General features: G+C 41.6%; 1 protein-coding gene across 2 annotated transcripts in view; it reads left to right on the top strand.

Moving 5' to 3' along the window:
- The window catches only part of rsh (radish), a 69,751-nt gene that overhangs the window by 19,380 nt on the left and 33,253 nt on the right, over positions 1-17,118 (top strand). For both annotated transcript variants that reach the window (XM_065488438.1, XM_065488437.1), the window contains 2 exons: positions 2,426-2,907; positions 5,171-5,460. In XM_065488438.1, the coding sequence (XP_065344510.1) occupies positions 2,426-2,907; positions 5,171-5,460 (772 nt within the window). The remainder of the gene's footprint in view (positions 1-2,425; positions 2,908-5,170; positions 5,461-17,118) is intronic.

The following is a 17,118-nucleotide window of genomic DNA, read 5'->3' as shown; positions in this document are numbered from 1 at the left end:
TACTGCTGATAATGTATAAGGGACAAGAATTCTTTTCTAAGTATTTGAATTTGTCACTTGTCCCAACAAACACTTGGAAAAGGAGCCAGAAACTGTAGATAAAGTTTATTCCTTAAATTAATTTAAAAAAACAGACTCACAATTAGATGAAATATTTGATACATCTTTAAAAAATGTAGACCTACCGAACGCATTAAATTTGCTGTGAGTTATATTAAATTAAAGAAACGAAATATGAATTGGTGGAATTGGTGATTAAAACTATTTCAGGTTGTGTTTTAAGCTGTGTGGTTCAAATTTCGAGCCAAAGGAAATGGAAAAAGCATTTGTTCCTTTGTAGTACTCGTAGTATTTAATCCAGATTTAGACATCCATAATTAAGCCTGAAATGTTTTTGATGTTTGATACAATCCGATACGATTCTTTTAAAGGAATAAAAAGAAATCTTTTAAAAATGCTAACGTTTAACGTCTCAAATATCTATCTAACCCCATTTAAATCTGCTCAGACACCCTCTATTTGCAAGGAAAAATAATATTTTATTATTGTCCGAAAAACTATTACTGATCACTGCCCTTTTATGGTCGGTATTGACAGTGTTACGTTGTTAGAAACGCAACGTTTTTTCTGCCCTTAACAAGATGTGCTTTCCAGTGCAACAAAGAGGCTTTTTTGCTATTGAATTCATATTATTGACTCTGTCGTACATGATGTGACGTTTAAATCAACAAAAACATATGAAAAATAGACTATAGCAACAACATATCGTCGAAATTTCATAGTCCTATGAATCAGCTACGAAATTCTGCCCGCGGATTATACATTTTCTTTGCTAATCCCCCAAATGAGTCTCATCATAATGAAACGCATTAATTTTAAGCGTTGACGCTGTCAAAATTGTTTTAATGGCTTCCCTCCATAAAAGCTGTCCCGGCACCTTGATGTAAAAGCGTCCATTATTCGTTACGAAGACAAACTGATATGTGTGTTGCTGAAGTATGTTTTGTTACTGGAAATGCGAGCAATTTTTGCGCTGATCAGGTTTCTTATTAGTAAGCCGTCCATGTTTTCTCAGCGGAGCGTGGCGGCTTTTATATATATACCGATTTATTCCACGTTTGGATCTGTCAAGCATATCAAACAGTGCGAGTGGGACGCGCATGAGGGACGACGAAAGTTTGTCAAAGCCATCCAGGCGGAGACATGAAAAGCTCTCGGGACTCGGTCGAGTTTCAGGCGGGGAGTGCCTTGCTTATTTGTGTGCCGCTCGCGTTGCAAATTCGATGTTTATTTGGCCACGTCTTAGAATCGGAAATAAAGCACCAAATGGTGCTTGCCGTTCCGCGGCCCCCTTCCTTTTTCAAATTCGGTCGGTTGTGGGGGGGGGTTGAGTTGGAGGAGATCGGCTCCAATCATGGAGAGAGAAAGAGAGAGAGAGAGAGAGAGAGAGAGAGAGAGAGAGAGAGAGAGAGAGAGAGAGAAGTTAAAACCAGCATACTGCTTTCCGCTGATTGAGTTTTTGTGCCGGGCGCGGTAATCATGAAAGCTTCTTTCAATTAGTGAGAGCGCGTGTGTGTGGACTCTTTCAGCATGCCTGGCTTTCAATAAAAAACATCCCTCTCAAACTGCACACGAGAATTACGGAAAATTTTATCCACGATCAATGTTAAAAATAATGAGAGTTTTTATTCAAAAAATTAGTAAGAGATATTTTTTTAAATCAAACAATTCGCACTGACTGCTACTGTAGGGTCTATACTATTTCAATTCTGACCCCCATACCACCAAAAGATAAGTAGGCTTGAAAGTTTTAAATTATTTTTCTCTCTCTCTAACAGAGTTCCGAAAAAACTGTGTTTCGTACACTTTTCCCAACCCTCCTGGGTTTTGAGGATTTTTTCAGATTTGCTGTTCACTGTATTTTTTAAGAAACGAAGAAACTCATTCCCCATACTCCAGGGTTCGCTAAATTTTCAATGCGCAAAAAGCAGCATTGGTTTTAACTAAAAACTGGCAGTAAAATCCGCCATTTTTGGGGTTTCCGCATTTTTTCCTATTTTTCGATTTTTTTATTTATTATCTCAAGAAAACTATACAGTAAGCAACAAAACACAGCAGAAATTTACACGGGAATGCTCTAACATCGTCCAAATCTTCTATCTGTGTACAGGTTTTGAAAATCTAACAATTTGCAGATGGGATTTGGGTGCATATTCTTTTTTTGAAACCCCAAAAAGAACAATAGGCTCTTTATGAGAAGTTAACGGTTCAATCAAAAGACATCCTTAAAGCTGCAGTTTTACTTGGTTTTGCAAATAATATGATATAAGTCAAAATATTTATTTTCAATAAATTTGAAACAAACTTGTAATTAGTTGCAATCGCAATTTAACAGTGCAGAAGCTTATAGTTTCTTATTTTGCAGATTTACTACAAAGGCAGACGCGACTCGAGGACGCAGATCTCTCCAGAGGGCCGCGGCGGCACCAGCAAAGAGGCCTCCCCTAAATTCCCACGTCTTCCGCGCCAGTCGACCGCCATCGACGACTCGCTGCCAGTGAGCTACGCGCGGCGCGGTTCGCAGCCGTCGCTGTCGCCAGAGCAGAGCGACGAGAGCGGCCGCAAGGCCCGCCGCGATTCGCTCAGTCCCGACTCGGCGGCAAAGGACGGCTTTGGCCTCAAGGGCCGCCGGGACTCGAAGTCGCACCTGTCTCCGGAGCGGCGCAAGCGGCGGGACTCCAAGTCGCATCTCTCGCCCGAACGCAGGGGCAGGAGGGACTCACGCACGCACCTGTCACCGGAGCGGAGCGGCGGCAGCGATAGGGATGCGTCACCGCGCAGGCGCCTCAGACGCCAATCCACCAGCACCACCGGAGGAGAAACTAGACGCAACTCCAGAGCTCCGAGGTCTGCGTTTCCTTCAATCTAATATGATATTTTGAGTGGTCAATGGATAATTCAAACATTGGTTTCTAATAGAATATCTTAAATAGATGTAAGCGGGCTCAAAGAATGTTGACGAACCTCCCATTAGAACCCTATGTTAAATGCTTTTTGTAGATCGCTTACCAATGAGCGGAAAGCTGATTGCTTCGTCTCTACTTGCAGCTGGAGGCTCGGTACATCGATTAATAAGCGGAGACGCGGAGACCTACATTAAAAGTTGATTTGAATTTATATAATTCCGAATGAAAAGCTACAATTCGGAGAAAGTAGCATAGGGAAAGCCTCGACGCTGACTGACTGTTGCAACGCGCATGTCAGCCGCTCCTTGACCTCAGTAATGCAGCTCACGCGTGTTGTAAATCGCGCGAGAGTTGCTGACATGCGTGTTGCGTCAGCCAATCAGCGTCGAGGATTTCCCGAGCAGAGCCTTTGCTACTTTCTCTTATTGGCGTTTTTCGTTCGCAATTAAATCGACTTTTCAATGTGATCCTGTGGTTATTAATCATTAAACCAACTCTTTAGCAGCAATTATGGACACCAACAAATCGATTACCGTTCATCGGTTGCAGAATGGTAAAAGCGATCAACGAAAGGCATTATTTAACATCAGGTACTGATGGTAGGAAAAATGCGTTTATAGACTCTTTGATCAAGCTTAATATCTCTATTTAAGATCTATAGTTTCTACATAAGAATAGAAAAAATTCTCAAGACTAGCGCTCAAGAGTGTCTCAATATCTTCTGGGAGGTGCTGAATATCAATCCTTAATACTTAAATCAATCAATGAGAAAGGAAAATAGTGCAAACCTGATCGGCTGCTATGAATATTCAGAATAGGTGCTGGTTTTAAATTAACGCAAATCATGAATTTTTGGGAAGTAATAATAATAATGGATATTTTTAAAAACCAACAATTTCCCAAATATGTCAGGCAATACCAATTATTGGAAAAAATTTTAGGGTTTTATTGAGACTTTTTGGTGTGTCTAGAGAAATTGATTTTCATGATGGTTAAATTGCACCAACCAAGATTGATCAATTTCATATGGAAATATTGAGGATAGCTGATAATGAGTTTAGGTCTCTTCGCTAGAAAATATTTTTATGTCAGGGTGACCTTGCCCTGCGTTACTCACATTTTGATGCAATAAATCAGTAGAACCTTTTCCAGTTTTTGGACGAAAATATGTAATCCACAAAAATCGATATTGCCAGCGCATACCCCAGCTGACGAGGCCATTTTTAACCCTAAAGAAAAAATTGTTAAAAAAAAATAGAGGAGACAACTTATTGAAACCTATCGATATGTTTAGTTGCACTTCAGACAATTTTTTATTACATTTATACAATGTTTCTTGTCTTTTGGAAAAAAATGTGAGGTAAAAACGTAGTATAAAACTATAATGACACTTTTAGTGTAGGTGAAATTTTAAAATTGATTTATTTTAATGAAAAAACATCGAATATGAGAAATCTGGGAATGTGACTGCGTGACTCAAAAGTTGATAAGCATTATTTTCCTTTTCAAGAAATCCTGATTGAATACGCAAAAAACATTCACCGTTGATATTAATATAGTCTTTGATTTCATGTCGTAGACGCTGAGCAAAAAGTTATGGCAAGAAGCTCTTCACAAGCTCTCCTTTGAAATCGCGTTCTCCTCAGACAAATTCCGCATTTTGCGCACTCAAGTATCGCAGAAGCACTCTTTGACGGGCAGGAAATTAGGGGCGCTCAAAACAGAAAACTGCGAGCTCTCAGTTTCGTCACGTTGTAACGCGTCGTCGAGAATTGCTATGGTTGGAAATGATGTGGCTGAAATTTTCATGTGCCTCTCTTTGGCTCGAGTTAAGAGTTTTCATTTGAACGCATTGCTACTCGAGTCGAGCCCTTGTCCCTATCTCCGCTGATTTAAGGGGCCGCCTTTTTATGGCCGGGTAGCAGTTGCTCATGACAATTTGCTCAGCCCATTACCAGCTGGCGAGTGGGCAGGAGTCACTCGTGGGAATTAGAGGCACTCCCTTACTCATTTGTAATCGCACTGACGAATGATCAGAAACTACTAAATAAAAACTAGGATTAATCCCATCCATTCAATCACATTTTATAGAACAAAAAATAGGTTGGGTATGGAGACAAAAAAACTTTGATTAAAACACAGTCAATTTTAATTATTACTACAGACACAAGCAGAGTTCTAATCGATAGTTTGCTCATTTTCAGGTCACCCGACTCGAGCTCGACGTGTTCGTCGCGCGATCCATCGCCGAAAGCTCCCCCAATCAGGCGTCAATCGACCACGGAGGAAATCCTGATCGCCCGCGGCTTCAGGCGCCAGAGCACCACCGAGGAAATGATCCGTTGCCGGAATTTTCGCCGCCAGTCAAGCCAGTCGGATGAATTCACGCGCAGCAGAGGCCGTCGAGATTCATGCGCCCAAATCATAGATGGCACCCTCGCCACCATGACCGTCGAGACAACCAGCACTTTTTTCGATTCGAGCACACAAACTGGTGAGTACAAATCGCTTTTCAAGGCATGCTTCGTTCGTTTCAATCGAACTGCCAATGTTAAGCCAATTTGATTGGAGAGCGAATTAAAATTTATAAATATTGCAATTAATCGTAGCATGCATTACAATTTAAAGGACACAAATTCAACAAGTTTTATTGCAAATTATGTTTATTAGTGTTGTCTAGGCTTACGATACATAGTAAATTTTGCAAAACAAAAATAAAAGTAGATAAATTTATAAATGAAACCGTTACTATCCATTAAATATGATATTTTTAAGCATTTTAAAAGTAATATTTTGACCTATTTTAGTAATTATTTAAAGAATCAAGAAGTACAATTTAATTATTTTTCTTAAAAATCGAATTTCTACCACCTACTAAGACATTAGGTTTAAATTGTTTTTAATATTTAATAGTGATATTTAATTAGATAAGTATTCAACCCAGATTTGCTGAACGCAATTTTCGTCTCATAAGATCCTCATGTTAAATGCCCTCTGTAAATCACTTAAATCCCTGCTACCAATGAGCGGAAAACTGATTGCCCTGACTCTTTGCAGCTGTAGAATTTTACTATCGAATTTTGTTTAAGAAACACACGGCCTGCTGACATACGCAATGTGTCGGTCAATCTGCGTCGACGACGGGGGTTTCCCGCGCAGCATAATCACCCATTTAAACAAATACGTAGTTTTCATACAAGACTAAATCGAATCAAACCCAGTTTTAGCGTGTTTCTGTGACCATAAATCGATACAACATACAACTCATCAGCTGCAAGTAATGACCAAACAATTGGTTTTCCGATCATCAGTATAGCAGAATGGTGAGCGATTTACGATAGGCGTAAAACATGGGGTTCTTTTGGGATGAAAATTGCGATCGGCAACTTCAGGCTCACCGTGCGCATCTCATTCAAGATCACTAGTTCGTAGGATTCAGAACAGTTAACATAATCGAACAATCAATCAGATACGTTGGTTCATCATCAATTAGGATAATAAAATTTAATTTTACCGAATAGTTTCAATCCAGCGGTGAAAACTAATTAATTGGTATCCTGCAAATGTTGACAAAGTGTCCCTCTTCATGCAATCATGTATTAATCTCACCTGAATTGCGAATAATGGAAACGACTGATAGAGTGTCTATATCAATATCAATCAGTGCTCGCGATAATTTATCAATGCCATTGCTACATAGCATGTGATTTTTTATATTTCATACCGCTTTATTGAAATTTATGATGTTAATCGTCTTATGATAATGGCAGGAGATTTGTAAAAACTTTCCCGCAATTTGTTGGGCAAAAGTTTTGAATCGCAAAACCTCGTCCAAAGTTTGAGCGCACTAATAGCGGCCGTCGGTAAAGTTGTTGATCGTAAATAGCGAGACCAGTTTATTAGAGGCTCACTAGGTGTAGCTTCCTTGTACTGCAGTCTGCGTTGGCTGGCTGCTTCGTTTGATGTAATCACTTGTTGCATTTTACCTCGGATGCGGCCGTCGACCTCGGCACATATTTGAATAAACCGCAAAGAGATTACCAAATGAGGTTCCAGTAAAACGAGGTATACGCAACTTTTTAATATGCCGAGCTCCTTTTCCATGTCGGTGCACAAGTTAGTTCCGCTTTGCTGAGTAAACATTTGTTCAGCTCTGGTTTTGTGAAGCCCTGGGAATGGGCGAAAAATGAAATTAAAGCACGTTAATATCAGAGCTCTTGGAAAAAATTATGTTCGGTGTAAAATTCGTGCAATAAAATTAGCTTTCTAAATCCACCAGGCAGCTGCAAATAAGTATGATTCGAGAAATACATTTTTTCTCAATAAATTGTAAAGAATATTTAATTGATGATTTGAAGCGAAAAAGCCTGCAAAGAATTTGTTTATAATTTTAAATCTATAAGACGTTGCCCCCAAAACAGGGTCTTGACAGTTTTTCAGACAAATCAGAGTTTCATAGATGCAGTTTATTAGCTTTCAAATGTTCAAAGTTGAAATAAATAACTTTTCCATTTGATAAATTTCCATTTTGTAATTCGGAGCCAAAATTGAATGTATAAAAAGCATACAAGAGATATTTTCCAAATTCCAGTTAATGTCAATTTCTACCACACTGTTCACAAATGTCAACAAAAAAGTTAAAATAAATTTATTTACATTGCAATCTCACAAAGACGCTCATAAAATCAAACCAGCAAGTATCGTGAGGGGTAAATCGAATTTTCGCATTCGAATATTTGTTTTTCCTGTTGTCAAGCCGGTTGATCAATGGTCCGGTCGAGCCGCGAATGCCCAGGGCCGGCCAGCTCATCATTCAAAGAGTCGGTGACCATGATAGATGAAATGGTACAAATCAATTTAGACGCACCGACAAACAGATATGCACTGCAAATCTGACACTTGGTGAGGGGGAAAAGGTTGCTTCGCCGGAGTGGACTTTGCGCGCGCGATGATGGATCGTCGGTCCAGAGCCCGGAGGCGTGACGGCCGGAAATCGATGGAATTCGGCAAAATAAATAGTAGCACAGACGCTTCGATCGGCAGCGCGCACGATTGAATTTCAAATCCTGAGCGTCTGTCGTTTCGCCGGCTATGCAACCCGGTGAGCACGTCAGACAAACGGGATGCATACCACCGAACGCGCGCCATCAGTAATTCGATTTGCTGCGGTTGTCACTTAGACTCGCGACGCCGCGCGCGTTTTATGAATATTTTATGCCGCGAGAAAAAGAACAAGACGCGGAAACGAAATGGAGACGCCACACTCTGCAGTTTGCAGCACCGACCAGAAACGAGATCCGCTGTTCTTTCTTCCCATTTCCTCGGAATAAAAACGGAGAAAATATGGCGTCTCGCACATCGATCTGCTAAACGCAAAATTGAGTTTCGCGGATGTGCTCCATCCTTGTTTCTTTGCTCTAACAGTATAAAAAGGTGTGGTTTTTCCGGAAAATTGATATTATTATATTTATTTGTGTTGGAATACCGGATTTGCAATCTTCAGAATTTTCAAAGATGAAAAATTACTTTTGCTACGAACACCAGCTAAACATTTCGAAGGCCTCTTTGCATGGACTTTTAAAATTTGGAAATCTCACATCACATTCAATCTTTTTTCCACTTGAATTGATGCTTTTTATAAATTTATTTACCACACTTTTATTTTTAATATGCTCTGAAATGTACATTGCTGAGCTTTTTAGATATGTAAAAATATACAACATACTTTAAATTCAGATGGTTACGCAAATTTATCAATATTGCAGACGAAATATTCGTCCAAGTCATAAAACGAATGTGCAGAATCAACTCAAAATGGGTTCTGCACAGATGGATTTACACGGTGGGACGTAATACAATTTTTACACGCGGGTTGCTCTGTTTTTTACGGGTTGCGGGTCAAAAAGGTAATATGGAACCTTTTTCGAAAATTTTACACATTCAAAGATGACTACAAAGTGAGAATTTTAAGCTCTTTAAATAATTCCCTGCAAGACTCTAGAGATGAAATTTCCCACACATGGCACGAGTAACACGTTTTTGGGTGTTGAACATTGACTTTCTTTGTTCTACGAAACATCAAAACATACGTTATTCACGCTGGCACGAATCGTATTGATTTTGAAAAAGAAATTGCAAGCCTTAGTGTCATATAGCTCAACGAATTAGTTTTGGCCATTAAATTTTAGAGTTGGTTGTTGAGGATTTTGTTTTGACACATGGATTTGCGGAGGATCGATTTAATTAACACGACGCAATTTCGGGTCCCAGGGGGGTGGTGGGCGGCGAGAGCCCGGAAACAATCGAGCCGAGTTGGTTGGATGGGCGAGTTTATTCCTCGGCGAAAAGGACAAGCGGCAAATGCGAGGCACACGCGGTGTTTGAAAAATCCGAGGGTGGCGGGCATTGTGTGATATTTGCCGAGTGTCGCACAACAGCCAGCGGAAAATTACGCGCGCGACGGCGGCGGCGAAAAAGCAGCAGTCACTTCACTTGGGCCGACGACGAGCAGGGATTGAGTTTCAGGCCGGCGTTAAGTGCAGCCCGACCTAAATATTGTGATTGGTCGCGGTGCGGCGCGAGCTGGCCCAGCGCCCGTATCGATACTGGGCATCGAGGCGGCGGAAGGAAGTGTCGGGGCAGGTGTATTGCCATCGATGGGAGTGATTCCGGGGGTAGATGGAGCTGTCGGGCGATCACATGGGCAGGCGGGCCGAGGGGCGGCGTTGCCTGGTGGCGCCGTTGGCGCTCAGCGGCAACACCGCAAGGGCGCACTGACGGTGGGCAAAGGAGGACCCGAGCAGCAGAGGGCTCAGCAGTGTGACGGCACGAGTTGCGATGAGTCGCGTTTCCCAGCAGCCGCAGCAGCTCGCGTTGGCCACTCGGGGCGGCTGACCCCCGGCCGCGTCAACGGCCCCCGCAGCAGTGCCCGCACGCCGAGGATTATGAGCGGTGGAGTGCCCGCTGCGAGGCCAGCTGTCCGCTTCGAGAGAGCCACTTCGAGTGAGCAAAGACTTTCACCTGTGACCAACAGCCAACTGCAGGAAGCAGGTCAGTCGGTCGGCCGGGGGGCGGTGCGGCCCCCGGGCCGCCTCCGGCCACGGCCGGGCGTCACGCCTCGCCTCGGGGCCGAAATCTCGCCGCCCCCGGCGTCGCTCGCTCCGTCCGCAGAGATTCGACAGGTGTGCGGACGCCCTCTGACGCGCTGCACCCTCGCTGCTTTTTTCCACTCCTTTTTGCGCCTCTTTATTGTTCCGAATTCGCCTACCCAATTGTCGAGTGCGAAAATCGGATGACTGAGCTCAAAAGAGTTTTCATCAAAAGCTGAAACGTCCTTCTGTTTGATGTCCCTTCTGCAGCAGATATTGCGATTCGAGCTATTATGCCATTATTTTCTATCTCGTCGTACTTTTCCATGCCAGGAAAGCGCTTATTAAATTATGTTTCTAGATGTACAAAATTGCAGCTTAACAAGCAATTTAATTATATTGTGTTAGAATTCGCGGTAAATGGTATTTTTCTAGCACGAAAACACAGAGGAATTTAAAAAGTTATATGAAAATGTAACAATCTGATAGGAATTTCAATTTGTTTTCATCATAGCATTTTTGAGATTGCAAAAAAATTGATAATTACAAACATTTTTTAATTTTATTGCTTTACAAATTTTCCATTTTCATTATCGAAACTTCTATGCCAAGAAAAGTTTAAAACCAAATCAAAGCTAACTTTACTATCAAAGGTTGAATAAACAGATAAGTTTTTGTTAAAATGATCGCTTGTGTGGGGAAAGTGAACTTCTCGAACCGCCAACACCTTTAGAGGAGTGATTACTCAGCTTTGAAACCTTCATCATTTACTATTTGCGCTCAACCTACACCGAGTTCAAATCCAGCTGAAGATAAACACTGAACTCCACACAGTCAGAAACAAATTATTCTGATGAAATTACTCCTGCTAAAAAAGAGAGAGAGTTAAAATCGAAAGTGTAATTATTTGAAAGTGGCTAATCTGGGAGCGAGCGCTTGCTAGCTTGCTTGTGCGTTTTTTGGACGATGATGCTTACTCGTCGCGCGGCGTTAATTGGACACAGAGGAAAAATAATGCGCAAATTTCATGGCATAGCCCTTTGTTGCGATGCGTTGCGAGAGAGATAAAGTTAATTAGGCAGCTGCACCAGCAGCAGCGAGAGGCTAACAAGTTAAAAAGGCCGCTGCCTCCATCCACCGCTGACGCTGCTCCTGCAAAATCAATGCACACACTCGCTCTCGCGCGCGGCTCGGCTCTGCCTCTTGGCGATCGGCGCACAGCAAAATAATGAATAATTTATTCGGTTACTTGCTCAATTTCTCACGATTGCCAATCCGCCCCCGCCTTTGTCTGCGGCCGCGGCGCCTGCATGAATAAATGTTTGTATTTTTACCGAGGACCAGTTCTGGATTCATATCTGTTATAGTTCCACCGCGGTCTCCAAAACAAATGCGGTCTGCCAGTCGTCAACACGATATTGTAAAGCGATGTAATTTAGTTCCGTGTCAAGCGGTCGTTTTAGACGTAAAATTACCAAAAATTACACCCTTTGGATAATAGTACTGTAAAAATAAAATTCTAAGTTATTCAATACAGCCATAATCAGATCAAGATGCAAATCACTTTTTTATTCCAAAAATTTACACGGTAAAATGTCAAGGTGGTTGTAAATAATAAAATCTGGTAATGTGTGCGAGACAAATTTTATCGAAATCTTTGGATTACTCTTGAACGAAACGATCTGTTACATACTTTAGTTAAAATTAGTTATTTAGCCATTCTTCTTGCAACTGCCTTTTGTGTTTCAGTCAATTTTAAAATCGTGCAGCACGAACAGTTTTCGTTTTTTTCGGAGAAACACCCTTTCATAAAGGCATCTAGTCACTAATTAGGTTGCGTGGGGTTGTATTCCTTTGGCAGGCGATTTTGGAATAACAGGTGGCAACCCCTTAGCCAGCGGGTGGCTGAGAATCAAAAGTTTTTCAATAAGTAGCACTAGAGTGAGTTTGAGCCTGATCCTAATCCACGGGCGTCTTGTACAACGAGCAGGGAGGCTGCGTACACACGTCGATTCGGACAAGTTTAGGTTTACCGCCCGCCTGAACGCCCGCCTGCCATCTTTGTGGTCTCACACAGAGTTTGTGCCGGCGTGTCCTCGAACGCAAACACTGGTGCAAACGACAACGGCGACGGCGACACAGTGATTGTCGATGCAATACAAAGCTGACAGTTTAACCACTGCTGGCTCATGCTCGCTCAGAGGGAAACGATGAGAGGCGGCGGAGGAAAGTGAGGCAGCCGCTCTCTGAAACTCGATTTTGAACTGCGTCGGCGGCCGTTCATTATTATTTGGGCGTGGGTTTTTACACAGGAGCTGCAATAAAATCAACTCATTCGTTTACATTTACACTGTAAATCATTATTGTTAATTAAATTTTGCTTGCTCTTTAAATTCATATGGTCATGTGAGGGAATGAAAAGGCACCCACAAAACCCTTTATTGCTTCAGGGGATGTAAATAGTAAAGACGAGTAAAAGTGTGTTTTTTTCATTATAACGGTTGGAAGCCGAGATTTGGATGTAAAAAACTAAAAAAAATCATCACCGATTTTTAGGTTTAAAATTCGTATATCTATAGAACGTATCAGCGCATCAGAGCACCCTTTTTGCCTTGAGACAAATTTTGAGGAGATTTTTTGTTTTAAAAGTTGCGCCTTTCTCTCTTTCTGGAATGGGTTATGGGTTTCCTCCAATTAAACTCGTACGCCCATATATCCTTCGATATATTATTAGGATACAAAGTTTTCGCGAGTTGTTCATGGGGTCACCCAAAAGGCTAACAGCAAGTGACCCGTAATGACAATGGACCACTATTTTTAAATTTTGTTTATATTAGATCGGGTTCGGCGAGAGATGTTTAGATTTAATGTTCTCAAAAGTTTCACTTCATTCCCGCAAAGCCCACAGAATTGAACATTTTGACAAACACTGCGGTGCTTCACTTAGTTTAGAGTGTAGAACGAGCACTGGTTTATGAATTTCGTCGATTTTGATTGATTTAACGAGTTAAAACCATCCTGTGACCTTTGAATTTCACTCACAAATTTGAAGTTATTTCTGAACTGTTCCGTAAAATACACTAAGAGAATAAACGTTTCTTTGTCAACACCCACCTCCAAATTAACGTTGTTAATTGCGTCAAATTCCAGCAATGATTCAGACAAAGTGCTGAAACCAGTTGATACACTATGTTAACTTTCCTGGCAACGCCTATGAAATCCGGTTTTTAATCCCTGATTGAGCGGAGCGAGATTCAAACTGAAGCCAAAAAGTCCTTTTCACCGCGCAGCAGCAGCAGCAGCAGCAGCAGAAAAAAGCAAATAGGCGTGACGTCAAAGAGCTTGGAAAGAAGGACGCATTGGCCATCAGAAATGGCAAAAAAGCAAACGATTAGTCTTTTGTCGGTGGGCTGCAGCACGGGTTTTTTCGGTCACGCCAGATTTCCTGGCCGGATCCTGAATTTGGCTGATTAAAACGGCCGAGCGCAGCATCATTAATGTTGCTGGTGAAAGGGCATCGCGGCGTAGATTCGAGCACGCACGGCCGCCGTGTGAGCCGGCGCCCAATCTGCTATATTTATATAAATGTGTTCAGTCTGGGACGAAGCAAGAGGGCAGAGGGAGTGTCGCCTAACCACAAGGGTCCAATCTGTTTTCACTGTGTGCACAGACACGACTTTTGAGGAGAGAAAATCAAATGCGAAACGGACGGACAGACGAGCTTGCGTCAGGGCCACACGTTGCGGTTGGCTAATTTTGAATGTTGCGCAGCAGGAAAAATTCCACGCGCTTGTTATTTTCACGATCGTTGTGAGAGCAGCTTGATTATCGATTACATTTTTTGTGATGTACGTTACATTGAATATAAAAATAAAATTGAACGGAGTATGTTTGCTTTTGTTTTTAGACTGAAAAATAAAAAACAATTCTGTGGCTCATTTGTTGAACGACAAAGGCTATCAAACAGTTGAACACATTCGATAAAAAATATGTACATAAACAAGAGCCAAACCAGACCTTTTTGACACCTCATAATTGGAATAAAGACTTATTTGCTTAACGAACTCATGATCACTGTCATTTTATGTTTTTTTTATTATTTAATACATCACTCTCTTCATCCTGCTGTTCGATCAATATTGGTAAATTAGCAAAACACGTTACATTGTAAAATTCAGTGTTATGTTACAGTCAACGACTTTGGTAAGGATAATTCCCATTTATATTTGCAATTGGGAAGGCCAGCAAAATTATTCAAACTTGTCATAAAATTGATTCTTCTTCTGAGACTTAGATACAAACAAACAAATTTTTCATTAACTGTGACGCTATATGATACTCAAACATTCAAAGCCTGAGTGGGAATGATTTTATCTAAATCCAGTCCAGCTGATGACTTTTCTGGTTAAAAGCATTATCAGCGTCAGTTAAAATTTCATTTTATGGTCGACAAAAGCTCGCATTTCAATCAGACATTTACGACCGAGAATCAAATTAAGCCAGACTGCGGAATTAGTTAGCGCCATTTCATTTATTGCGAATATCTAGACGAATTTGTATGCAGCAGCCAGGCGAAGCTCCCTGGCGAGCGAGCGAGAACGTCTGTCTCTGTGTGTGAGTGTGCGAACAGACAGTCGTACATATATCAGGTTTCTGCTGCTGCTGCTTGTTGGACGTTCATCACGAGGGTGCTCGCGTTTTGCAGCCGGAATGCCAAACGACAAATAGAAATTTCGCCTTGTAGTGCGAGAGAGCGAGTTGACTGATTTAATTATCACCACAGAAATTTGTTTGTGTGCGCGGTGAATTTAATTAAATCACTCCTTTTTAGCTGGCATCCCCGAAGGCCGAACTATTTATCATACAAATTAATTGACGGCGATGAAGGTCGACAAAGCTTACAATTCCTTTGGTGGCACGTGCGAAAAACGAGATAGCAGCTCCTGCTGCTCGTCGATGGGCGGGCAAAAAAACACGCAATCGAATGCGTCGTCCGCGCCCTGTTTTTCTGTCTTTTTTGGAGGAAAGTGCTGCGCAGACCCGATGAAGTGATTTTTTCGACGAGGGAGGCCACAACAGTCGAAAAGTTTCGTCCAGCCGCGGATCGATGTCCGTGTAGCACCTAAGCAGCTTGGCAATTAAACGCCAGATTTCAGCACGCTCGCGCGTTTTTGCCGCGCAGATGGAAGCTCGCCCTTCACCGATTATGTCAAAACTTTGAGCGAAATGCGATGCTCCGAGGGCCGGCACCTGCGCTTACTCTTAACTTTCCTTTTAGAGGGAAACCGCAACAGATCGCCAGGCCTTGCCAGAGCTGAGGAGCAAATTCAAGCTAAAAATATTTAAGCTTTTCAAACTTTTTCAATTCCAACGCAATATATTTACAGAGTTTAGCAGATCACAAAAGCCTGTACAATCCAAGTTTTTTATTTAACTGTTTTTATTTTTCACGCGGCTGATAGGGCTGAGCGTCTAATAGTGCATCCTCAAAAGGCATTTTGTTGAAGAGCCAAAACTAGAAGGTGTGGGCTTGTGAGGTTTTCAACGGCGTTTTGGAGTTCAGAAATTTGAATATTCCGCACCTGGCAGTGTCCACACTTGTCAAAATTCTCAACAGCAGATTAGAAAATTCAGACAAGCTGATTTGAAATCCGACTCTACGGTAGTGTGAACCAAAATAAGTTAAATGTTTCCCGTTGTGAAAAGGGAACGGTATAAATACACATAAATTGCGAGAACAGCATGCGTAAGCATTGTTGGCGGTAATGCAAACCTCATTCTCATTTTAATTATAGTTTGAATCGTTTGAAAAATGCACAACAAGCGTGAGTGCTGCACGTTTCCTATGGAGTAATTCGCTGGCGGCGAGCAACGCCGTCAAAGGAAAATTAATCTGTTAGAGGAGCAGAATTAATATATTCAAAGCTGCAGTGCAAGCAGCAGGCAAGAGAGGGAATTCTCTACTATGGCCGCGCCAACGCGCACACAATGACAGGTTTATTAAAACAATTTCCGCGAAAGTACTACTGCAAACTTTCCGAGCTAGTGGGATTAAAAATCAAAGTCTGCCTGAGCGAGCTCTCCGGGCACCAATTAGCGAAAGCGACTTCGGTCGCCCTCTCGAAATGATTTCGAACGCTTCAAAGTCGTGCGGGGGTCGGAAGTAGGGTGATTTGGTTAATGATGCTGCCTCGCGCTGTTCTAACCAATCGCAAAAGTTGCAAAGACGCCGGGCGTGGTGCACTCGGCTAATTTTCGGCCCTCCAGAATAAATCCCTACCCTGTTGAGCTCGCGAGGGTCGTTAAAATCAGTTCATATTTTATTTATTTGGGTCAAAATTAATGGGGATCTTTGAAAGTCAGCGTTCAGATTTTTTTCTACTTTTCTTTTTTTCAAGTTTTATTTGTTTAAATATGATGAAATAAAAATATTTCTTTTGCTCATTAAAATGTTCGTGATATGAAAAATCAATTACCGTGGTTTTTTTCTGTTGGAGGGAACCCAATAATTTTTATTAAGTCGGTGAGTTTTCCGCTTCTTTGATCCTGAATCGAAAATAGAAGTTTTTTGCTAATACCTTTTTATTTTTATTTATCACTGTAAATCATCAAGCATAAAAAATAAAATAAATTAATAAATTTTGAATTTTTCTCTAACTAAAGCAATAGATATTCTAATCAATTGGTTTACTCTGAAATTTTAACAAGCCGGTATTTAGCATGCTAAGTTTTTCGAGACTTGAAACATCAAAGATATTTGCATGACAAAGGCTTGCATGTGTGCTCTCCGTCAGACTGCTTATGTAAAGCTGCTTAATAATATGCAAATATATTTTAGCATGCGCATCAATGAATAAAAAATCAGGTCTAATTTACGATGAGGAGAGCCCTACCCTCAGCTCGCCCGTTAAGGTCAAAATGCTAGCCTAGTTGAAATAATTACCGAAGCACCAATTCGTTGGTAAGTGGAGCGACCACGCAGGGCTCTAGTTCACACACTTTGGAAAATTAAAGAGAGAGCCCGGCCGACGGCCATAAAAATCGAAAGCCGTCGTAAAAAGGGC

Source organism: Cloeon dipterum, chromosome 4, assembly GCF_949628265.1.
Source record: "Cloeon dipterum chromosome 4, ieCloDipt1.1, whole genome shotgun sequence".
Lineage (NCBI taxonomy): Eukaryota > Metazoa > Arthropoda > Insecta > Ephemeroptera > Baetidae > Cloeon > Cloeon dipterum.
Note: the sequence above shows the minus strand (reverse complement) of the source record. Positions and strands in the feature narration are given on the sequence as shown.